Source organism: Dipodomys merriami, unplaced genomic scaffold, assembly GCF_024711535.1.
Source record: "Dipodomys merriami isolate MVZ:Mamm:240054 unplaced genomic scaffold, mDipMer1.0.p SCAF_49, whole genome shotgun sequence".
In the NCBI taxonomy this organism is placed as follows: Eukaryota; Metazoa; Chordata; class Mammalia; order Rodentia; family Heteromyidae; genus Dipodomys; species Dipodomys merriami.
Genome location: NW_027206057.1, coordinates 9,842,962 through 9,867,200, shown reverse-complemented (window position 1 = coordinate 9,867,200; position 24,239 = coordinate 9,842,962). Strand labels below are relative to the sequence as shown.

Here is a 24,239-nt window from a genome sequence, read left to right as displayed (position 1 = left end):
ACCACTTGAGTCATGTCTGGAATTTTAGTGGTTAATTGGAGCTAAAAGTCTCATGGACCTTTCTGTCTGAACCGTGATCTTCAGAGCTTAGACTACTGAGTAGCTAGAATTATAGGCGTGAGCTACCAGTACCCAGCAGAACAGGGACTTAGGGCTAAAAGGTTGAGACCTAATACTCTGCTGAGCTCAACCCCTTTCATTCAGACCTCTCTGATGAAATGTTCTCAGCCTCTGCAAAACAGCTGCCTATAGGGCAGCCTTTTCTATTGCTAGCAAGTATCTATGAGCTCAGGTGTATACAGCTGGGCAAAGGTAGTCTGGGCAAAGGTAAGCTTGCCCTCAGTGCTCCTTAGTGCACTTTGGTAGTTTAGTTATGAAGTTCACCAGTCATGACCACGCTAACATCTAGACGTCCTTCCTGGGTGAGGAGGAAGCAAGGGAATCAGAGTCAGGCAGCATCAGGGCCCCTGGTTTATTTAAAAACATAGTATCACTGTCTAGGAGAGGCTGAGGCTTTGGCCTTCCTTCCACACAGCCAACTGGAGCTGGATGGAAGACTGAGATGAAAGGTGGGCTGCGGGGCTGCGGGCACTCACATGACATCTGTGCTGCTCAATCTACTGACATGTCAGTGGCCATTGTGACTCTTACTTGTGGGCAGCCACGGCACTGACAGCTCCCAGCAGGGCGGGCTTTGTCACTTTTCCCCCAAATGCTCCTCCAGCTCTTTTCATGTGGCAGGCGATTCTACTCCTGGGGACCTTCAGTGCTGCAGACACGGATTCCTAACACAGGGAAGTCACCAAAGCTGTGTCAGTGTAAGCTCTTAGCTGGACTTGCTTTCCCACTTGCCCAGAAAAGAAACTCAGTAGACCAATAATCTAAAACCTAATTGTAGAACATTTTTAGCATCCCCTAAAGAAGCCTTGCACTTATGAAGCAAAGGCTTCCCTCCCTTCTCAGCCTCTCAGTACTTAGCAAGCCTGAATCTACCCCGTGTCTCTATAGATCTGCTTGTTCCAGACAAATCATATGGATGGAATGATAAAATATGTTATCCTTGTGTCTGGCTCTGTTCACTTAGCATATTTTCAAGGGTCATTCATGTTGTAGCATATGTGACTATTCTTTAAAATTTGATTTTTGTGTGTGTGTGTGTGCCAGTCTCTGGGTTTGAACTTAGAGCCTGGGCGCTGTCCCTGAGCTTTATTGCTCAATACTAGCATTCTTTCACTTGAGCCACAGTTCTACTTCTGGTTTATGATAGTTCTCTTTCCGACTTTCCTGCTCAGGCTGGATCTTCAAATCTCAGCCTCCTAAGTAGCTAGGATGGCAGGCGTGAGCCACTGGCACCCAGCTTCACCTTGGTTTTGAGTTGCATTTCCTGGGTGATGGATGATAGTGAACATTTTATCACTTGCTTTATTAGTCATTTATATTTCTTCTTTGGAGAAATGTCTACTCAGTCCTTTAGTGGAATTGTTTTCCATGCTGTCCTAGGTTCTGGCATATGGCAGCCTGTGGGTACCAAGCTTCTTCCACTAACCCCTGGAAAATGCCTGCTCTTACACAGAGCTGACTGTACCTCAGAAGATGTTGGGGGCAGGTAGCAATGGGGACTTGGGCACATATATCTTATCTTTTGGAGCCCAGATCTACAAACCCTCTGCCAAAAGGATCCTTACAGGTCTTCTTTATCGCTCCTTCAATTGGCAGAAAATTATTTCAATGCTCAGTAACTCGCAAGAAACCACACAACTGCTTAATCTAACAGTTCTGCTCTCTTCGCTCCTCCTCTGACTACTTCAGAATGTGGGCAGGTGAAGGCTTCCCCTGTATCCCAGCTTTGAATCAGCCACCTCAGCCTTGCATTTTGTCCTGAAAGGCAGCTGGTAGCTTCCCTTCAGCATCTCATGGTGTCTGCTTAAAGCTCGGGTAAAGCTTTCCCCTTCAGTGATGCCTGTCACATTGCCCCTCCTTGGTATAATTATTAAACAACCCCCACGTGCTTGGCATCCTTCTAGGGCCAATGAGAGTGGATTTCCTTCACTGGCCTAGGTGCAACAATGTCCTCAGCTCTGAAGCACTAGCAAATAGAGAATCCCCATGACTGAGCCGGGCTGAGGATGTCTTTGAAATGCAATTGCTGTATACATACACCACCATATAGAAGGACAGTCATAGAGAATAGCAATACAAATGAACCACAAAGAGAAACCAAAGGCTTTCAATTTTATGCTATCAATCGTTATAAGAGAAAGATGAGCTTTGTATTGTGTCTTAGAAAGTAGCAACACTTCCAGGTCACTTGGAAAGGCCTTTTCATTACTGAATCATTTTGTCCATGCTGGTCCTCAGCTAGTGTCAGGTGTGAAGGGAGTTCAAGGCACAGGAATGGAGAAATCTAACACATGATCACCCATCATCTCATTTCCCCAAACATCCGGTTACCTGCACATGGGTTGGAAACTGAGTCCCAAGGTGTAATACCATTTCTTTGTCTTCTGCTTTGGGGATAACCAGGATAGTTTGTGTTTCCATGTAGAAATGTTCCTGTCCCTCTACATGCACCTCACCTGGAAAGAACAAACAAAGGGAACTGCTTAGTTGAGGTCCCAATGCGGGACTTCCGGCGGCGCTTTGTGTGTGAAGAGGGAGTTCTTTTAGTTTATGGACCAGACTTTATAACATTTTTCTTCTAATCCTGTGTGTGCTGTGCCAGGCTCCTCCCCACCCCCTGTCTTGTGTTGGCCTCAGTTTCCTTTTCTATACAGTGAGTAGACTTGTGCTTTGCTGAACTTGAGAGAACAGATAATCTGGCTACATGTGCAGGCTCAGCCACCTCCACTTAGTGAATCTGACCAGGTTGTGTCTACAACTGTAAAATGGGGTAGAGAACTGTCATGTCTACCTCAATTTGGAGATATTGACAATGAATGAGACAGAAGGAATAAGTAACTTGCTCACAGGCCTAACAGCTTAAAGCGGCCGAGCTGAGGTTGATCTTGACCTTAATAGCAGCCTACTCTTCTGGCCTTGTTCAGTATCTTTTTATCATTTTGTAGGATACACTAAAAGAGGCATTTGACCTTGGTTTAATTATTAAAAGACAGTATTTTTCCTTGCACATGGTTACCTGCACATCATCTGAAAGACGCATATTCCATTAAAATAAACCAATTGTTTTGCTACAAGTCAAAAATTATTTAAAATTATTTATAGGGACAACAGAATGTGACTCAGGCCCCCATCTCAGTCTATTTACACAAATGTACAGAGTGAATTTAAACTTGAATTTAATTTAATTTTTGTGTGGATATCAGGGCTTGAACTCAGGGTCTCACTCTAGCTCAGTTTACTTGCTCACAGTTGGTGCTCTGCCACTTGAGCCATGTCCCCAGCCCAGTATTTTTCTGGTTACTTGGAGATGGAGTCTTGGAGTCTTTTATGCATGGGCTGGCTTTCAGATACCATCTTCTAGTCTAAGCTTCCTAAGTAGTTAGGACTTGCTTAGCTTACTTAAACATTTCTTCATTTAGTTAGCTATTTAATTGTTATTATTAAAGGTGATGTACAGAAGGGTTAGAGTTACATAAGTCAGGTAATGAGTACATTTCTTTTGGACAATGTCACCCTTCCCTCGCTCTCTCCTAGTTTTTCCCTCCCATTCCCACCCACAAGTTGTATAGTTCATTATCGAGTGTCTAGTGAGACCACTGCTGAATTTGTTCACCCTTTGTCCCTCCAAAAGACAGATAAGCTAATAAACAAGACAAAAAGAAAAGGAAACAAAAGCAGCAAAGGAAAATAAAACACCTCTTGTTTCCATTTCCTGAAGGATTTTCTTTTTCAAACAGGAGAAAGGTTTTTATTTCATACATTTTGGAGTGAGCGCTCACAGAAATGACATAAAATCTCTAAGCGGTGGTCTGAGCTGAAGCACATACAGCATCTCAACAAAAGACTATTTAGAGAAGGGACAAGGTATATGAAATGGGTTTGATCCCATTGGATAGGTGGTAAAATTCAGGAAGATAAATATATGGGGGAAACTTATGGGAGGTAAGATCTGTTTTAGCAAGATTTGTTATGCGGCTTCATTTCAGTGCTATCACCAGGCTGATAAGAATCTCTGACTGTCTCTTATTCTGTTCTTCCTGACGTGAGAGAGGGGAGGGAGACATCTGCACACAGATCCTTTAAAGATACAGAAAGAAAGGTGGCCCTTTTTCCTCAGTTTGCTTTCTCAATAAAAGCATTATGCTACAGTAGCATATTTTAAATTCAATTTACTTATTTTACACTTCGGTAAGATTATAAACTACTAGGTATTTTCTAAAGCTAAGCACTTCAAGGACAATTAGTTTGTTTTGTCCTAATGCCACATCTCATGAGACATGGAAAAGGTTAACTAAGCGGCCCAAGGTCATCCGCATAGTAACCTGTAGAGCTGGGCTTCATACACAGGCCACCTAAGTCTTAGCTATTGGATTTCACTTCATGTCCACAATGACTGTGGTCATTGCTGCCAAGATTCCTTCGTGTTTCAGATTTCCCACTGTGCTAAATTCTGAACTTCCACATTGGTCAAAATCTCAAATGGCATCTTGTCAGTATGTCGCCCTTTGGATAAGAATATAAACAGAGAACACACCATTGTGCTTCAAAGCCCAGGCTAGGGTTTAAAAAAATCTATAAATCAACAAATAGATCAGCTAAATATTTATATGATTAATTACACTAATATTCATTATATGTCTATATTATATAATCGTATTATTGATTATAATCAACTTTTACTTATAAAAATTATGGAACAGCTGGGTAACAGTGTCTCACACCTCAATCCCAGTTACTCAGGAGAGTGAGATCTGAGGACTGCAGTTCAAAGCTAGCCCAGACAGGAAAGTCTATAAGAATCTTATTTCCACAAATGATGCATGCTTTCTCTCATATGTGGAAGCTACATCTAAAATACATCGGGACATAATAACTTATACAGGTCTCTAGGCATTCACATATAGTGGGATGAAAGGAAGATACTCTTAGGAGAGGAACAGAAAGGCATAATGCCTACATGCATCCGATCAGACAAAATAATATTTATCAAAATGAATTCCTGGAAATGGAAACAGGTGGTTTGTTCTTTTTTGATGCTTTTGTTTTCCTTTCTTTTTGTTCTGTTTGTTCATTTATATGTCTTTGAGAGTGTAAGGGGAGGCACAGAAATGGAGGGAAAAAGGGGGAACAAACAACACAGCAATGTACTTGAAAATGAACTATTCATCTTGTGAGTGGGGATGGGAGGGAAGAACTGGGAAAAAGAAATGTATTCTTTATCTGACCTATGTAACTATAACCCCTCTATATATCACCTTTACAATAACAAAAAATTTAAAAAGAATATCATCTCCAATAAAACCTACTAAAAAGCTGGAAGTAGAACTGTGGCTCAAGTGGAGCAAAATATACTCAGGCTCAGTGCCCATGCCTTGAGTTCAAGCCCCAGGACTGGCACATACACACACAAAATAGTAGCACTGAATACTAAAGCTAACCTTATAAATATGTTATTACTTGGCAATTAACTTCTGGATATATTTCTTTACAGATATGTTATTTTCACTGAAGTAATAGGGATCATTAAAACAACTCAGTGTCTATCAACAGTAGAATGGATATCTAAATTATGGAATATTTGTATCGTGAAATATTACCAAACAATAAAAAGAACTATTTATCTATGCAAGAACATGGATGAATCTTCCATCCATAATGCTAAATAAAAGAAATAGCCACTAGAGAAATCACTTACGTGAGTTCAAGTTTGTCAAACCAATCCACAATAAGAAAAGTAAGAACATTGCTTTGCACAGTTAGAGAATGCAAGAAGGATTTCTAAGTGCTGGAAATGTTCTATACCTCTATGGCAGCTGTATTTTACATAGGCTGATGCATCAAGCTGTAAACTTATTGTGCATTTTCAATTGCTATTTAGCAGTCATATTGAGATAGAGAAGCACTGCCTTACCTCATTTTTTTTCAAGCTTGATGACTAACCTTAGAGCCTTTGGCTTGAGAAAGCTTCCTTTTTTTTTTTTTCTGGCTCAAGACTTGTTCTTACCTTCAACGATTTGATCCACATGTTTAAATGCACCTTCTACATCTCCTTGCTCAATTTTTCTCTCAACAGATAGAAAGGAATTATGCTCTAGGGCTTGCTGTAGTGGAAGAAAAAACCCACAACAAATCATTATTTTTTTTTTCATTCTAATAAGATATGTGTCCCTCTATTGTAATCCCACGTTTCTGTTCTATCTGAGCTCAAAGTCAGTCGCATCCTAAATCAATATAAAGAATGGGAAGAAGGCAGATTCAAGTGGATTGCAGCCATTGCTGGCAGCCACTGGTGGCATTTTGTTCAAGGCTGAGGTAGACATAAGAACACACAGAGCCCTGCCTCTAGATTTCTGAGTGATTATCTGAGGCGCTTTGTTACTGAGACATGTGAGGTGAGGAATGTGTATGATACAGTAAAGACAGGTTAAGAAGGAGGAGTTTGGTGGGGCCTGGAATGCCAAGGAATGGCCAGGAATTGGCTACCCTAACCAGATCCTGAATCATTTCAAGCCAAGGGCACATCATAAAATAATAGTTTTGGGGTCAAGCGGAAAAGGGCAGATGAATAAAGAGGGGGAAAATTCATATCCAATGTATAACCTTAAAATTAAGAAGAGTGAGTGAAGGGGTGGGTAGGGGAGGGATGGGTGAGAATGTTGAAAGGGATGACATTAATCAGGATATAATATTGTATCCATAAATTGCTCTGGTAAATGGCAACTCCTTTGTACAACTACTTAAAGATAACAACAACAATAATAATAGGACAAGGGGCTGGGAAGGTGGCTCAGTGGTAGAGTGCTTGCCTTGCATGCATGAGGCCCTGGGTTCGATTCCTCAGCACCACATAAGCAGAAAAAGCTGGAACTGGTGCTGTGGCTCAAGTGGTAGAGTGCTAGCCTTGAGCTGAAGAGCTGAGGGACAGTGCCCAGGCCCAGAGTTCAGGCACCATGACTGGCAAAAAAAAAAAAAAAAATAGGACAAAAGTAATAGTTTGAGGGTAAACACAGTGAGAGATAAAATGAGGACAAGGCCAGGCTAGCTGGAGTGGAGGTTTTCTATTAAGAAACAGTAGATAAGCCGGGCGCTGGTGGCTCATGCCTGTAATCCTAGCTACAAAGGAGACTGAGGCTGAGGATCATGGTTCAGAGCCAGCCTGGGCAGGAAAGTCTGTGCGACTCTTATCTCTAATAAACCACTCAGAAAACTGGAAGTGGTGCTGTGGCTCAAGTGGTAGAGCACTTGCCTTGAGCTGAAGAACTGAGGGACATTGCCCAGGCCCAGAGTTCAAGCCCCTCAACTGACAAAAAAAAAAAAAAAAAAAAGAAAGAAAAGAAACAGTAGATAGAAAATGAGTTTGGAAAGGTGTGGTTGATCTGTGGAAGACTTTTTTCTATATCAAATTTGGGCCTTCTCTAAGAGGACATTGATGAATAGGAAAGATGGCTTGAGAAGCTTGAACTTATATGTTAAGGTGGTGGGTAGATGGGCTGAAAGGAACAAAAGGTACTTTTTTCCTTTCTGTTATTGGGGGACAGTACTGGAGTTTAAACTTAGGGCTTTGCACTTTCTGGACTGGCCCGTTACCACATAAACCACCCTTGCAGCTCTTTTGCTTTAGATAGTTTTCAAATAGGTCCTAGAATTTATGTTGGAGCTAGCCTGGACTGTGATACTCCTATTTATACTTCTTGCATAGTTAGGATGACAGGTACACTGTGCCACATTCAGTTTTTTATATTGGATGAGATGAAGACCTCACAATTTTTTTTTTGTTCTGAGATGGCCTCAAACTTCAACTCTTTTGCTCTCCTCCTTCTGGGTAGCTGGGATTATACGCATGATTGTGCCAGGCTGACAAAAGTCACCTTAAATGGTTATTCTGAAAACAAAGGTAGAGTGAAAGTGAGAATGGAAAGGAGATTTAAGGGAATTTAAAGGATATCAGGAAAGAGTTGAACTTGGCAACTGCTGGGAAAGATAGAATCAAAGAGGATGCTCAAGGCTGACTTCTACTCACGTATCTCTCTATCTCTACAAGTACTCAGGGTGCACTATGGCTATAACACTTCAGTACGTACTGGGATATAAAACAAAACACCATATATCCTCCAAAACAAATGATAGTTAATATTTATTGAATGCATGCCTGGTCTCAGGTACTGTTTAAAGAATTTAACTTAAAATGTCTCATTAAAACCTCACAGTGACCTTTGGGTATAGGCAAAGTTCCTGCTTTACAGATGCAGAAAATGATATGTGTGGAGTGTAAGAAACTTGCACAAAGTTGTCGCTGCTATTAAGAAGCTATTGAATGGCAGTCATATTAAGCCTTCCAGTAGTCTGTCTCGAGGGCTTGTGTAGTGGAAACAGTGAGTTAGTGGGGAAACAGAGGACCCAATAGTCTGTAATACAGTAAACGCTACAACTTTCTCTTTGTTGTTGATCGTGGGGCTTGAACTCAGGGCCTGGGGACTGTCCCTGAGCTTTTTTGTTCAAGACTAGTACTCTACCACTTTGAGCCACAGCACCATTTGTGGTGTTCTGGTGGTTAATCGAAGATAAGTCTCATGGACTTTCCTGCCGTGTCTGGCTTCAAACTGTGATCCTTAGATCTCAGCCTCCTGAATAGCTAGGATTACAGATGTGAGCCATGCACTCCTGAATTGATACAACTTTTATAAGTTTTACAGGCAGTGCGCTAGGCTTCCCCACTCATTTTTTATATGATGTCATGAAGACATTTCTCTGGGATTAGTGATCTTTTTTGCCTGGCTTTGCAAGATCTCTCAAGGGAAATAGACACAGAATACTTCATTCCCCCAAGTCCCAGAAAAGGCTTTGGTGAGAAGAAGGGTATTCGGTAGTAAAGATCTCAGTGTACTTCATGACAATGATATATAGATTACTGAAAACTTTACTCTCAAAGCGTGACACTGGAGGAAGTGAAGATGGAGCCTGACTTGTATAATTTCATGACCTCCTGGTTAAATTTTGTCAATGCACACCATCCAATTCCTGGTGAATGCGAAGTGGTCTGACTACCTCTATGGTGATGATCTTCGGCTCTATGTCTTGATAAGCAATCTTCACTTTTTTGGCTGCCTCTTTCGCATGTGCATAAGTATCCGCAGCCACAGTGCAGATGATCTGACCTACGCAGATTACCTGTGGAGAAGCCACATGTCAATTAGATAAACCATAGAACCATCAAGAAGGATTTATGACTACTCCATCTTAAATTTAACCTACTGGGCTTTTGTGGCTCCAGAGAATACTATTTTCTACGTATGAAAATAGAGTTAAGATAGGGGTGTAAGTAGGGACTCGAGGGACACAAACATCAGCGAGACACAGCTTGGTTATCTGACTTTACTGATCTGCCTTCTGCTGCCTCTGCTTGTACTCATTTCTCAGGCACAAGCCATGATCCAGTCCACCTAGTATTCTGCTTTTCTTTCAGTGTTTCATGCTTTGCACTGATTCTCAGGATTTCTCAGCTACTTGGAGGACTTCCTTGAGAGAACTTATAATGGTTTTTTTTTTTTTTTATCAGAATCTCAAGGGGATCCATGATGTCAAAGGGGAGTGGAAAATCACTCAGAGTCATCGGCTTCTAGTAAGTTTCTGTGGTCTGAACATGAAGCTGGATGTCATGGTCATAACTAATAATTGGGTTGAACAAAGCATTGAAATAATAAGCCATCTACTTATCCCATACCTCATGCTGTGCGTATAAAATCTCCCCATTTTGGTTATTATCCCCTGGGACATCCTCTGCCATGATTACATCAACCACACCAGGAAGTGACATGGCTTCTGAAGTATCAATTGATCTAGGAGGGAAAATATGGGGGCAAGCATTAAAGTTATCGGGGTAAGGCCTCTGCACAATTTTCTTTAAATGGGCTCTAGAATCAAATCATAGATCAAGACAATGGGTTCCATAACCAAACATAGTCTATTCTGATTTAAAAAATTGGTATTTATCAGGTGTTCTAACTCTTGGACATACTCTTTTTGGTACTAAGACTTGAACTCAGGACCTTGTGTTCTCACTCTTGTTTGGCTTTTTTCTCCAAGGTTGCTTCTCTAACACTCGACTTATACCTCTACTTCCAGAGTTTTACTGGAGATAAGAATCTCTTAGATTTGTCAGCTCAGGTTGGCTTTGAGCCTTCATCCTCAGATCTCAGTAGCCTGAGTAGCTAGGATCACAGGCGTGAACCGCCAGGGCCCAGGCAATAAAATCTTTTTAAGTGTGTTTACAAAATGATTCTCCTTCAGAAGGGGAGTCAACTATTGTAAATAGCTCTCAATCAGAATGCATCTAGTAACACAGGCATATCACTTAGTTCCTTACAAGATCTTCGCATGAGCCTTGGTGCTGGTGACCACTGCAAGGAAGAGTTCTTGGTTGATGGGCGGAATGTCATCAACAAACACAGCTTCCCCTGTGGTGTGTTTAATGGCTGACTGGTGCATGACTGGATGTCCAACCGGGTCTTGTGGGGATTGGTGAGGATCCACACACTGTTAATGAACAAAAGAAGTTTTTCACCAGAAGTTCTCATGCTAAAAATTGGGTCTGCTATATGTAACTTATTTGCAAGGCAAGACTAAGTTTAGGTAATTGGATATTTGTATCCCTTGAATACTAAGGGAGAGGATAGATCATGGTTTCAATGCATTTCACCCTAGGAAAAGAAAAAAGTAGAAGGTGTGGTTTCTGCCTCAAGGATTGCAGTCTCTCTGAGGACTAGAACATATAAACACATATTAATGTGTTAGATAACAATAAAGAATCATTTATTTTTCTTTACATAATTGATAGAAATCAGTGGAAATACACTAGATCCTGGGGAAGCTCTTAGAAGCAAGCAATGAATCCCAAAGGCAGAGAAATTGATTCAGATTTAAAGGAAGGACATTGTCCAAGAAAAGGAAAAAATTTAGGCTATACAACTAAAAAAAGTAGAGAAAGGAGATTCAGAGGTCTAGTTCTTTGTGTAGCCTTGACTAAAAAGCAAAGTAGATAAACTAAGGGAATTGTCTATAATAGGTAACACTGGTTTTTTTTTTTAAATAGACTTTATTTTTACTAGTAGTACATAGTTAATGAAAAGAAAGCGACACGTACATGTAAATATCTTAATGCAAAGAGATTAAAAAACCAAAAACCCTACCCACTGACCTGGAACATCTGAATTCCTTTGGGTGTTTCTATGGGAAAATCTTCTAGAGCACTCACAAACTTTTCTGGGATATCTGGGAATTTGTAAGGATCCTGAAAAGAAGATATTACGTCATGTTTAATTTTACAACCTGAGCTACTAGCCTGGAAAATTATGTAGAAATAGGGTTATCCAATCTAGTCTTCAATCTGTTCTCTTAAGATGGTAAGGCCTTGAGCTTTAAGTTCCCTAGACTAGATAGCAGTTGTTTGAAGCATAGTGATGACATCCATTTATATACACAGAAAATGAAAAAGATATTTCCAGGACGTGAAGCCTTCCCTCCTTAGCAAGCTCTGTTTTTGGATGAATGTAAGTATGTGCATTCTAAACAGAGACTACGCTTTCCAACCCAGGCCTATCTTCTGGGCACATGTCTCAAAGAAAACAACTGAGGGAGTAGTAATAATTTATAAGTATAAGAAATAAGTATATTTGACTGCAGATCATTTATAACAGTGAATAAAACAGAATTAAACTAAAAAGTTAACCATAGGGAAATGGTTAAATTATGATACATTTAGAAGCAAAATTCTTCAATCATAAAAATTATTTTATAAAAGGATATTTATGAACACTGAAAAAATATAGTTCAGTTTGGACTGGGGAATGGCTTAAGTGGTAGTGTTTGCCAGGCAAACACGAGGACTTGAGTTCAATCAACAGCACCACCCTCCCAATATATGTATGTGTGTGTATATATATATACATATATATATGTGTGTGTGTGTGTGTGTGTATTTATATGTACATTTTCCATACACACATACATGGAATATAGCTAGATGATAAAGATTACATTTTATAAGAAATATATATTTATATAAATATTAAAAAGTACATAAGTATATATTTCAAAATGCTAATATTTATTAGAGTATGATTACTGGGTTATAATTGATTTAAAACTTTTGCTTCTGTTTTGAATTCTTCTATAATAGTAGAATATATAATATAGAATATATATTACATAAGACAATTATAATATTATAACACATACAATAAAAAGATAGTTAATGGATTATATGTTACATCTGATTCTATATTTATATTCCAAATGTGCTACACAGTACAAAATGAGATATATGATAATATATAATTGAATAAAATAATAGCAATGAAAATAAATAATGTTACTAAAATAATGAAGAAGTCTGGCTGAGATAACAGAACAAAGCTCTCAGTCATTAAATAAACATGCATGCACAGTCTTTTATCTGCTATACTTGGTTCAGTTTATGGATTAAGTTTACCAAAGGAACTCATAGGCATGGACTATATTCTAAAGAAACACTTGGTGGAAGAGATTTTCCTTTAGGCTAGACAAGAAAAATATAGTTAGCAGAAGACTGGAAATAATTTAAATGTTTAAAAATAAAGAATCTATTAAATGGTGGTACATCTTTCCATAAATATGCCATGAGGCCTTTATGTCTGAAGGGCATTGACAGATGTGTACAATCTTAAGCAGTTATGAATATAATAAACACATATGAACATGTCTATAAGGAAAGGCTTAGAAGGCTGCATACCGAAATATTAATAGTGGTTGGTTATGAGTGGTGAGATTACAAGTGACCATTCCCTTCCTTTGAGACCCAATTCACATTTTCTAAGTATGAAACTACTATTTTGATAAGAAAATTGTTTAAAATAGGAAAATATATAATTTACATATTAATGGCTTTTCCCCCTTATGCTTGATCAAACTTATATTGCATTCCAGTGTTTGTCTCACAAATTATAAGGCAAATGGAAATACAAAACTCTCTGCTTCTGTTCCCAGGACTGAAGAAGAGGGAAATAAAGAACCCCACAGGGCTAGAAGGAGTTGCTGGAGGCTGGGAATCTCCAAGCTGAGACTCTATCCCATGTACACTCAATGTATTATCCAAACCAGGCTGGAAACATTCATCCTGTACAGACTCATGGTCATAATGCCAAGGCACCAGACACCCAGCAAAGTCATTACCATTTCATTCAGTCCTTGACGCACTTGGAGGTAGAATTTGAAGAGTAAGCTGATGATGAGGGTCCTCCGGAACTCCACCATGCCACCTTTGGCTGTGGGTGGAATCTGAATCTCCTCCAGGACCCATCGACATGCATCACTCAGCATTTGGTCATCCCATTGCCTGGTAGGGGAGAATGGGAGAATTTTACTGTATATGATAGTCTGTCCTCTCAAGTAGAAAGGCTATTGCCATTCAAGTAGTGTTGGGAGGTAGGCCTTTAAAGGTGGTGAAATCTATAAAAAGACTGACTACAATTCCCCAAGGTTGGATTACTTGGAGCAGGGTTTTTAGGAACAAGGTGGCACCTTTTGTCCTCTGTCTTCTGCAAATGTCTGTTTGTCCTTCCACTTTTTCCATAGGCTGAAACAGAGCCATGCTCTGCCACCAAAGAGGCCTTTGCTGAAAGCATGAGCCTGAGTTTCCAATGTCCAGAGTCATGAGCCAAAATAAAGCTTCTTATCTTATACATTATCCACTCTTGGGTATTTTGTTACAGTAGCAGAAAGTATACTAAGATACTAACTATTGGGGTAAAGAAAGATGGGTTACAACCATAGTCACTTTTGAAGTCTAACCAAAAGACCTTCATGTATTTAATTCGCTTTCTTTAGTATATGATATAGTGGCTCCCAAACGTTCTTTACTGAGTGCACTTTTATTATTGTGTGTAATATAATGAGTTAGGAATGTGAACTTAACTCAAATACCTTGGGTTTAAAACAAACAAATCTCTCAATCCAATTAAAAAAGTACTAAAAATCAAAGCTTTCTGCAATGTGGAACTTTTACTATTTGGTTGCTTGCTTTATCTGAATACAATATGTGTGCCTCCTTCCTCCCCCCCTCCCCAATTTGGCTAATGACCAAGTTATTGCAGATAGTTGTAAAATGTTACACAAATGAAAGTTTCTCCATAACTTTTATGGAAAACTTGGTTTTATTTCAGCATTGGAGGTAAAACTTGCACTAAGTTCCAGATAATGAGCAGAGATGGGCAAGTAGAATTATTATAGCATCTCCAGCTGAAAGAATTTTTAAAATATATACTCCTCTAATGCTTCCGGTAATAAGAGAGACAGGAGGAAGGCTCTGTCGCCTTTTGACCATGTTATCTTCATTAAAAGGACATTTCAGATTTCTTCATTCACAAGACTCGATGTGGGAGACATTCAATTACATTTCAAGATAATTACTTAAAAGTAAGATCTATTCAAGCCATGATAATCTTACACAATAATCTTACTATGAAAGCCTATGAAAAATCAGTCATTGTATCTTGAAGGGGTTGGCTTTTGGAGGGCTTATACTATACACACACGTGTGTGTATATATCTATATACATATATGCACATATATGTTGCATGTATATGTTGTATGTGTGTACACATACACACACTTATATATCTACAGTGCCTAAATTTTGTGGATAATATATACATGTTTCTTTTTTCTTTTCTTTTTTGTGTGTTGGTCCTAGGGCTTCAACTCAGGGCCTGGGCACTGTCCTTGAGCTTTTCCAAACTCAAGGATAGCGCTCTACTACTTCGAACCACAGTGTTATTTCTGGTTTTCTTGTGGTTAATTGGAGATAAGAGTCTCACTGATTTTTCCTGCCCTGGCTGGCTTCAAACTGTCATCCTCAGATTTCAGCCTCCTGAGTAGCTAGGATTCCAGGCGTGAGCTACCAGTACCCAGAGTGAATGTACATATTTCCAAAAACTAGAAAAAATGTAAGAATAATTTTCTGGAAGAATTAAAAAGCATAAGGGTCTGTTTTGTGGCCCAGATTGCTATGACATACCTTTTAATGAGCCGCCTGCTGGTGTGACTTGCAGAGACAACGGTGGGGCCCACATTTCCATAGAACATTTGAAGGTCTTTGATGATGTTTGTGCCATCTTCAAACTTCACGCTCATGCCAGCATTGACTATGGCAAACGCGTTTTCCTGACGCTGAGCCATCCGGAGCCCTGACACAAAGTGCCACTGTAGACGGGAAACAGAATGTTTAGTGTTTATCTCTGCTATCTGCTATCATACAGCAGCAACTCTGATGAATACTTTTAATAAAAAAAAGATCCTGCCAATGATTTTAGTGATATTATAAGCCATTGACTGTCGTTTGAATGGGCAGTATTGTCCAATGTACTCTCAATTTAATCTCAGCAGTTCTACTCATTTCCAAGTCTCCAGTGAGAAAACATAGTAGTAACTCGCATAAGGTTTACACAAAGTCTGGCTGAGCTGGGGTTCAAACCCAAGCTGTCTGGTTCCGGAGTCGAGCCTCACACTCATGGCCTTTCAGCTTGGAGTCACCACCTACGGCCTCAGATACGTGACTTGAACTGTTTGAGTCTTCATTTTCTTTAAAAATAAGAGCATGGGTTGGATCAGATTGCTGAGTGGGGTGAAAGAAAGAGTAGGGGATGAGGTGCTTTTTAAGATCTATCACTACTATACTTGTGTCTGCTGTTCTAGGTGGAATCTTGTTAACAAACACTAGCGCCTTGAATACTGGCTTGTGGTCAACATAATGGTGGGGGTGGGACAGAGAGTCAGTCCAACCAGCTAGGCCCTACCGAGATGACCATTTTTGATAGAGGAAACACTAATGATAAGAAGCATTTGAAACACATGAGTCGTATTTGCTGCACTGTTCAGTGGAGACTTTCCTGCTCCTGTCAGGTTTATTACCATCTCCTGCCTGAATTGATACATTGGCCATCAGTCCTTCCTAATAAATATATTTTATTTGTCTATAAGATCAATATTTTTATAGCACCTCCTTCACTTAGATTTGGATTTGTTTGAAGCCTAAAATGGTGGCCATGTGCTAAAAGGCAAAACAAACTCCTCATAGTGGTTGCACTTATGCTTGGTGGGAGAGACAGCCTGGCTGCTTCGGCTGCCCTCATCTGCTCTCTGGTCACACCATGCAGTCATCCTGCCTGGAAGGCCACCCAGTTCTCTCCACAGACTCAGAAGCTGTCCCCTTCAATGCTGGACCCCACTGCTGCAACATGCCTTTCACCACTCCAAGACAGAGTTTTGCCTACCAATGGACCTTCTAGTCCAGAACTACTCCAGTTCTTTAACCAGCCATTTCTTCTTCTAGGTGATTAAATTTTGTTTCCTATTTCAAGCCCTTCCTGTTACATTTAGAGAGCTAGGTGGACAGGATACCAGGCATTAATGACCCTTTAAAAATAGTTTTAGTAACATACATTAGCTTTCTGTGTATTCCCGATGTAACACTGCATCGTGAGCTACAGTGGTAGGTAGATGGTAAATACAGAAATATTTTTTCCCCTAGTATCAGATTTAACCTTGGCCTCATACTTGCTTGCTCATACTGACTTGTTTGCTTGGCTTATTTGCTCATAGCTGGTGTTCCATTGAGCCATGCCTCTAGCCTGGCTTTTTGCTGGTGAATTAATGATGGAATTTTGAGGACTTTTTTTCCCCAGAAAACTTTGAAACTTGATCCTCTTGATCTTAGCTTTCTGAGTAGCTAGGAATATAAGTGTGAGCCACCAGTGCCTAGGATATAAATAATCTTGTTTCAATTACTTGGTTAATAAATATTAGTTGACTTTGGAATTATCCTGATATGAAAGCAAATCAAATGGTTGTCTGGGGATTTGTCCCTCCTTGGGAGTAGCCCGGAGTGGTACCTGAAGCAATTACTTAGGAATAGAGTGGGGACATTTCTTCTCAAAGGCTATGTGTGACTTCCTTGGCTGGGAGGTGGGTCTGGGAATCTCACCTGAGAAGAGTGAGGAATAAAAATGGACAAAACCACCTCGCCTGGTCTCAGGTTGGCCTCAGGTGATCTCTCAAGGAAAGGGCCATTTAAAGGAATCTGCCGTTCTCCTTCTGCAGAGGAAATAGATTAGGACAGGCTTACCAAACCACAGAACATGGTACAAGTGCCCCATGTATCAGGTGGGGAGAGGGTATATAGGCTGGGAGCCAGGAGAGAGGGCAGGGTGCCAGCTCCCAGCGTGGGTCACATGAGGCAAGTCCCCGGAGCTTTGGGGTCATACTCTGCAGAATGACAGGGTAGGGCCAGATTAGCTGAAAAGTCTCATCAGGTTTTCATAGTTGATTATATGTGACTTATAAATTGAGGCTTAAAGATGAATAAAGTTCCTGGAAACAGCCTTCTGCAATGTCCCACAAATTTGATTTAGTTGTAAGAAATTCTGTCTGAAAAATTGCCATCTTTAGGAAACTGTGGAATAAATATACCATAACATTTTTGCTTGTGCCTGTCTTGGGGCTTGAACTCAGGGCTTAGGTACTATCTTGAGCTTTTTTTTTTTGCTCTAGGTTAGCACTCCACCACTTGAGCCACAGTTCCATTTTGGCTTTTTTTTTTTTTTTGGTAGCTAATTGAAGTAAGAGTTTCATGGATTTTTCTGCCTGGGTTGGCTTGGAACTGTGATTCTCAGATCTCAGCCTCCTGGGTACCAAGGATTACAGATGTGAGCCACTGGTGCCCAGCTATACCATAAAGTCAAATCACAGAGAGACCTCTCATTAATTGTTTTCAAGTGCAATTTGGACTGAATATACATGGGTCAATATTGTAGAACAATATTGTAGAACATCTAGATCAATATTGTAGAACATCTGGAGAGCAGGATGGTTGATCAGTTTCTTCCATAGCTCTAGGATGATGCAATTATAGCTTACAACACTAAGGTAGATACTTGTGGGTCCTAGTTCATAATTTACAGCAGAAGTCTCACATAACTGATAGTGGTATGTGTGAGATAGAATGCCTAGAACTTGGTCTCTTACCTTTAGATACCAGATTGATGATTGCATTTCCTGCTGCTAAAATGGGATTTAGGTCAGAAAAATTAGGCCGACTCACCACATGTCCTCCTAAAGTCTAAAAGAAAATGACATTAAAAAGCTGCATTTATTTATTTGACAAGAAACTATATATAAAGATACTTATATAAGTTTTTCATTCTCTTTTTTATTTTACAGATAGATCTGGTAGACTTTGTGAGGAGACAGCTAAATAGACGTATGCTGGATTCCCAATCTTAACCCTATCTCAGTTTATAGCTGGAGGAAATATTTCTCTTCCACATGCAACAAGGAGGATTAATGATTTTTTTGGGGACTGAGGGTAATAGGCATTTGTATTTGTGTGGAAGCATTTGTTTTTGGTAAACATATTTATTATGAGGCTAGACAGTAAGGGAAATGAACAAGAATTTGGGGGCTGGTACAGCAGATTAGGGCAAGAGAAAGAGTCTAGTCAAATGTGAGGAAGATTTCCCAGCCTCCTGGGAAGGTGGTAAGCCTGAACCAGAGGAAACTCAAAAGAACTGGGATCCAGGGCATGTGCATTTGAATGGTGCAGTGCTGGAGTGAAATCAGATGCTTCTCTGTGGCCATATACCTCCATGCTTTACATAGACTCAAACAAGGGATTTTTGGAGGATTTATGGGGCCAGGTGATACTGAGAAGAGTATGTCATTCAGGAAATCATCTTAACTTTTCTCCTTTTTTTTTTGGTCAGTTGTGGGGCTTGAACTCAGGGCCTCTGGGTGCTCTTCCTGAGCCTCTTTGTACTGAAGGTTAGCACTCTAATACTTGAGCTACAGTGCCACTTTCAGTTTTTTTAAAAAAATTGGAGATAAGAGTCTCATGGGCACTTTTCTGCCCAGGCTGGCTTTGAAGTGCAATCCTCAGATCTCAGTCTCCTGAGAGGCTAGGATTACAATTGTGATCCACCAGAAAATTGTCTTAAGATTCACAAAGTGAGAACACCTGTGAGGATTGGCAGACCTGCCAGAGACAATCAAGGAGAAATGTATTGCCAGGGGAACCATAGCAAATCCATCTTGTATGGAATGGGTAAGTAGTGAGGAAACCTCAATAAGCTAGACAACTAAATAGCTGGTGGACTCCAAGAATGCACGTGTAGGAAATATGCTTAGTAACTGACTCTGGTGTAAGGGTCTAAGAGGAAACCAAGCTGTGAGAAGTATTCAGGAAGCAAGGGCTCTTGTTAATTGTGCCACCCATAAGACCCTTAGAGTTGGATTGGTTCCTAGAGACTGTCCACTGGTTGGTTAGTCTTTAATTTCCAAAATCAAGAAGCAATGCTTTGAAGAGATGAAGTGACTTCTCTAGGATCACAAAATTCACACATGATGGATTCCAATTTGGGAATCTTTTGTTTCTCATATGATAGTCTTGTTAAGGCACTTTGGACACACGTACACATGCAATGTCACACCTGTCACTTTCAACAGACACACATACATACACACACTCATAGTGCAGAGACTTTTTCAGCATTAACTTAAGACTCCTCTTCAGAATGTTATTTGTTAAATGAAGAGAACTGAAGGACCGTCCATAGCCACGGCTTGGGGAACTCACAGCCATATTCCTAATCTGGGCTCCTGCAAGAGTCCTCAGGTGTTTCAGGAGAGCATGATGAGTCTTGGTCTTCTCCTTTGGTTGCTCCGAAATAATGAAATGTAAGGTGTCATTCAGTTGGGCCAAGCTATATCCTGCTCCTATTGTCACCCCTGACAGTAAGAATGGAATGTAAGTTTAAGTGAACGTTAACAAGATAAGGCTGCGTGAAATAATCTTTTAAAATGTATCTTCTCTTACTATATTTACTTAGAATGACAATAACCCAATATTTACTTCTGTGCAGTTAATCTTGATTGTAAACTTGATTGGATTGAGAAGTGTGTAGGAGATGAATGTGTCTGTGATCAGATTTCCAGAGCCAATTATCTAAGGGGAATGTGGGTGGGTGGAACTTACTGTAGATCAGGGGCCTGGATGGGAGAAAAAGAGAGAAAGGAAAAAGCTAGCTAGTACAGACATATGCTTGCCTTTCTATGGCTTCTTCCCTCTCTCTTCCCTCCTTGTTCTTTCTCTCCTCTCCTTCCTTGCTGCCATGATATGAACTGTTGTGCTCTGCCACATCTTCCCCACCACTATGGACGGAAGCCCCGAAACCCAGCCCAAACTTCCCCACCTTTAAAATTCTTTCTCCCAAGTATTTTGTCACAGTGACAAAAACAAACACAAGTTTTGAATATGAAGAACTAAATCTTTTTTTCCCCCTCACCATGCATGTCAGAGATTTGGGCACACTACAATTGGAGATATCTGAAATTTGGTACTTTACTGAGTTCCCCTTACTGAGTCGTCAATTAAATAATTGATAATCTTGGAAGATTTTTTTTGTCTCTTGAGACCCGGCTTTGCTATGTAGCCCAAGTTGGCCTCCAGTTTGCAAGCATGTGTCACTATGCCTGGCCTTGTAATATTTTTTCCAAGATTAAAATAGATGAGGTGAGGATTGATCCCTAAACATCTTCATCTCTTCCTATTTCTCTTTTGTCAAAAATATAGACACCAATTGGGAGAAAGTGACATTGTCCAAAGGAAGAAATGTGTTCATACCTGACATATGAAATGGTCCCCTCTCTGTATAACATTTTAATAATAACAATAACATATTTTAAAATATAGATAGCAGCCCCTTCTCTGGGTCAGTTTTATTTGCAGGTATGCTCACAGGGCTGGATTTGATCAGTGATGTCATATACTTTCAGCAACGGTAAAATTTTTCCCAAGAAAATGGAAAAATAAACAAGTTATTTTGTGTATAAAGCACCAATACACATACTGTACATAAAAATACACAGTCTACCTGTGGTATTATAATTTCATGGAGGGATGATTAGAGAAACAGTGTTTATTGTTCTTTAGAGGAGTGACAATGAAGAAAAGGTTGAGCAACATTGTTCTGGTTCTATAGCCCCCCATTCTTTTATCCCCACTATATCCTAACTAAATCCTCCTACACTTCCTTTAATCCTCCCTTCAACCTAGCTGACTTCCTTCACCCTGTCTTTTCCTGTGAGTCTATTCACATAGACCTTCCACCAGGCAAAAAACAAAAGTGTCAAGATGGGTAGGTCAAAGGGGCTACGAATATCCACTTGATTTCTGTTTATTCATTGGAGAACCCATATATATATATATATATGTGTGTGTGTGTATTATATATATATATATATATATATATATATATATATATCCTATAACCTACTATGTATTCATATTCTTGATATAAAAGAGGTTAGGAGGACATGTTTTCATAAAACATTATTCAGTATGCTGTATGCACTAAGGGGACTAAAGGTGAATCCCTGTCTTAGCCTCACATTAGCTGTGGGAGGCTGGGAGGTTACTTAGGCCCTGTGGTTCAGCATCTTCTGTAGGATAATGGAAGTGCTAAGGCTCCATGCTCCGCTTGAACCCAAGGTGGTTGTAAAATTCAACTTGTCAGGAAGGTAAATTGTGAAAAGAGTATAAAAATAAGGAAAGATGGTTGTTCTTAGTTGCTTTTCAAATCTTGTGACCAAGATTTATCTTTTTTTCTTTTGTATGTCTGGGTGTCTGTATGTGTTGACATGGGGTGAGACTTGAGAAAATTTGTGAATTAAGAAGTTAAAATGTGCCAGGTGCTGGTAGCTCACTCCTGTAATCCTAGCGACTCAGGAGGCTGAGATCTCAGGATCATGGTTCAAAGCCAGCCCAGGCAGGAAAGTCTGTGAGACTCTTATTTCCAATTAACCACCAGAAAATCAGAAGTAACACTGTGGCTCAAGTAGCAGAGCGCTCGCTTTGAGATAAAGAGCTCAGGGACAGTGGCCAGGCCTAGAGTTCAAGCCCCACGACAGAACCCCTTCCCCCCCCCCAAAAAAAAAAAGAAGTTAAAATGTGTCAGTCAAGACCCTTTCTTATTGGTCAGCAACTGCCTTTTAAAATTTGGTCATTCTTTATGTATCTGGCTGTGTGACATGGCATATTATGCTATTATGGCTCTCTGATAATATCAGTGTCAGTGGTAGCACAGCTCCAAGATATAGCTGAATGAATCAGTTTGAAAATGCTCAGTGAGCATTTTCACCATAGTAGGTGACTAGTCAATCACTTCAAATGAATAAATGAGATCAGATACATGAAGTGCAAAAATCTCCCAATGTACCTCATTGATTACTAATGGTCCCCAACAGCCAATGGTCATGTGCTATTGGAAAAAAGAAGATACTTACCATCATCTGTGGAGTTTACAAAATATAGCTCTGGAAGCCCAAGTGGAGATATAAGAACTGGATGGAATTCATCTTCAAATTTAATGCTGGGTCCTTAAGGGGGAAAACCACATCAGGTGATTAGAAAAAGAAGACAATAGATAAAATAGAAGTCATTCACTGATAAGCCAGAGCGAAAATGATAAGTTATGTAAGTCATTTGCAAAAGAAAACTACAAAGCCTTCTAAAAGACCATAAATGTTAATAAAAATGAAGAGTCTAAGGAGAGACACAGATGTTTAGATTCCCTAATCTAAATGAATATAACATGTGTAATGACCACCTACCCACTGTAGTGTTCCCCATGATGAGTGGAGCTTTGGGGAAACTGGCTGTCAGCTCTAGAAGGTCATCCAAGGTCACAGGGGTAATCCAGGTAGTCCTTTCACCTTGGAATGTCAGTCTTCTTTTATTTGGGTCTTCTGCCATTCTCTGTAGAGAAATTGAGCCAATGTGATTTCAAGAAAGGCTTTTGAACAAACCATGAGTGTCTGAGTGGTCTACTAGTCATTGTAGCTTTTTGAGGAGAATCACTTTTAGGGGCCAGGAAAGAGTGGGTTGTATAGAAACTAGCATAAAGTCTCTTTGTGTTTGTGAATTTGGAGTGTGAAGAAGCCTTGTGGTGCAATAGAAGTTTCTTAGTCTGGAATTAAAATGCCAGGCTTCTTGTTTATAGTTATACCATGTAGTGAATCAAAGGACACCCATCTGTGGGGATTAGAACAAAAATTGCTTATAGGCATAACTTGCTGCAAAACATCTATTAAATCATTCGACAAGTAGAGTGTAAATGGAGTTGTTGTTGTTGTTTTACAATGCTATATGTGTCTATATCTATCAATATAAGTCTGTTTTTATATAAATTTTTGGTGCCAGTCCTGGGACTTGAACTCAGGATCTGGGAACTGTCCTTGAGTTTTTCTGTTCCAAGGATACTTGCTACCATTTGAGCCACAGCTCCATTTCTGGCTTTTTGGTGGTTAATTGGAGATGAGTCTCATGGACTTTCCTGCTAGGGGTGGCTTTGAACCATGATATTCAGATCCCAGGTGTGAGCCCTGGCACTCAGCTTATACATAGTTTTAAAACACTAGTCATAATCAAAATGCTCAGTTCTCATACTCAGAGGGGCCCAGAGGACTGAGAGCTTCTGAGACACCAGCAGAATCATCTCTCTCCTCGCCTGATCTCTCTGAGATATGATAATGAAATAGTGTATATTTTTCTACCTCTTTCTTCCTATTGTGTTGACCTAGAGGATAACTGTAAGAACATTGGATTCCATGATTATAAGTATCATTTGATTCCTGCTTTGCTGGTTTTACAAGTATGACCTTGGGTAGCTGTGTGACCTTGGGTGAATCATCTACATTCTAACTCATAATCTTCAACTGATGGGATTTAACTAAAAGTGTTTCTGAACTATGTGTTCATCACTACTCTTCCAAGCTTCAGTTATCTCTAGTAGAGGGGAAAATCACTAGACATGGGTCAATTATTTCAGTGGACACTCTTCCAATTTTTAATGCCATAGCATGCTACAAGAAGTGGACTACCACGTCATGTTATGAAACAACCAAAGTCAAGGGTCTTACTCTCAGTTCAGGAGGGAATATTGGCTCCTGGGATGGATCCAAGGGCTGGAATTCATCTTCATTATACAGTTTGGTACATATCTCAACAAAACAAAACAAAACAGAAAAAGGGACC

At 39.9% G+C, this 24,239-nt stretch overlaps 1 protein-coding gene and 1 long non-coding RNA gene across 2 annotated transcripts in view; one reads left to right on the top strand and one right to left on the bottom strand.

The window, feature by feature from the left end:
* LOC138809301 (aldehyde oxidase 4-like) overlaps positions 1–24,239 on the bottom strand; it is a 58,808-nt gene that overhangs the window by 17,240 nt on the left and 17,329 nt on the right. The window contains exons 8-22 of the mRNA XM_069995852.1: positions 24,125–24,205; positions 22,817–22,961; positions 22,490–22,582; positions 19,782–19,933; positions 18,176–18,269; positions 17,136–17,245; positions 15,171–15,355; positions 13,327–13,489; positions 11,315–11,407; positions 10,484–10,653; positions 9,842–9,956; positions 9,166–9,288; positions 6,125–6,221; positions 2,452–2,576; positions 652–785 (exon numbers count right to left, since the gene is read on the bottom strand). Of these exons, the coding sequence (XP_069851953.1) occupies positions 652–785; positions 2,452–2,576; positions 6,125–6,221; positions 9,166–9,288; positions 9,842–9,956; positions 10,484–10,653; positions 11,315–11,407; positions 13,327–13,489; positions 15,171–15,355; positions 17,136–17,245; positions 18,176–18,269; positions 19,782–19,933; positions 22,490–22,582; positions 22,817–22,961; positions 24,125–24,205 (1,880 nt within the window). The remainder of the gene's footprint in view (positions 1–651; positions 786–2,451; positions 2,577–6,124; positions 6,222–9,165; positions 9,289–9,841; positions 9,957–10,483; positions 10,654–11,314; positions 11,408–13,326; positions 13,490–15,170; positions 15,356–17,135; positions 17,246–18,175; positions 18,270–19,781; positions 19,934–22,489; positions 22,583–22,816; positions 22,962–24,124; positions 24,206–24,239) is intronic.
* LOC138809302 (uncharacterized) lies at positions 734–13,811 on the top strand. Its single transcript, XR_011366782.1, has 4 exons — positions 734–818; positions 9,677–9,739; positions 13,141–13,492; positions 13,729–13,811. It is a non-coding gene; the product is annotated as an uncharacterized lncRNA (long non-coding RNA).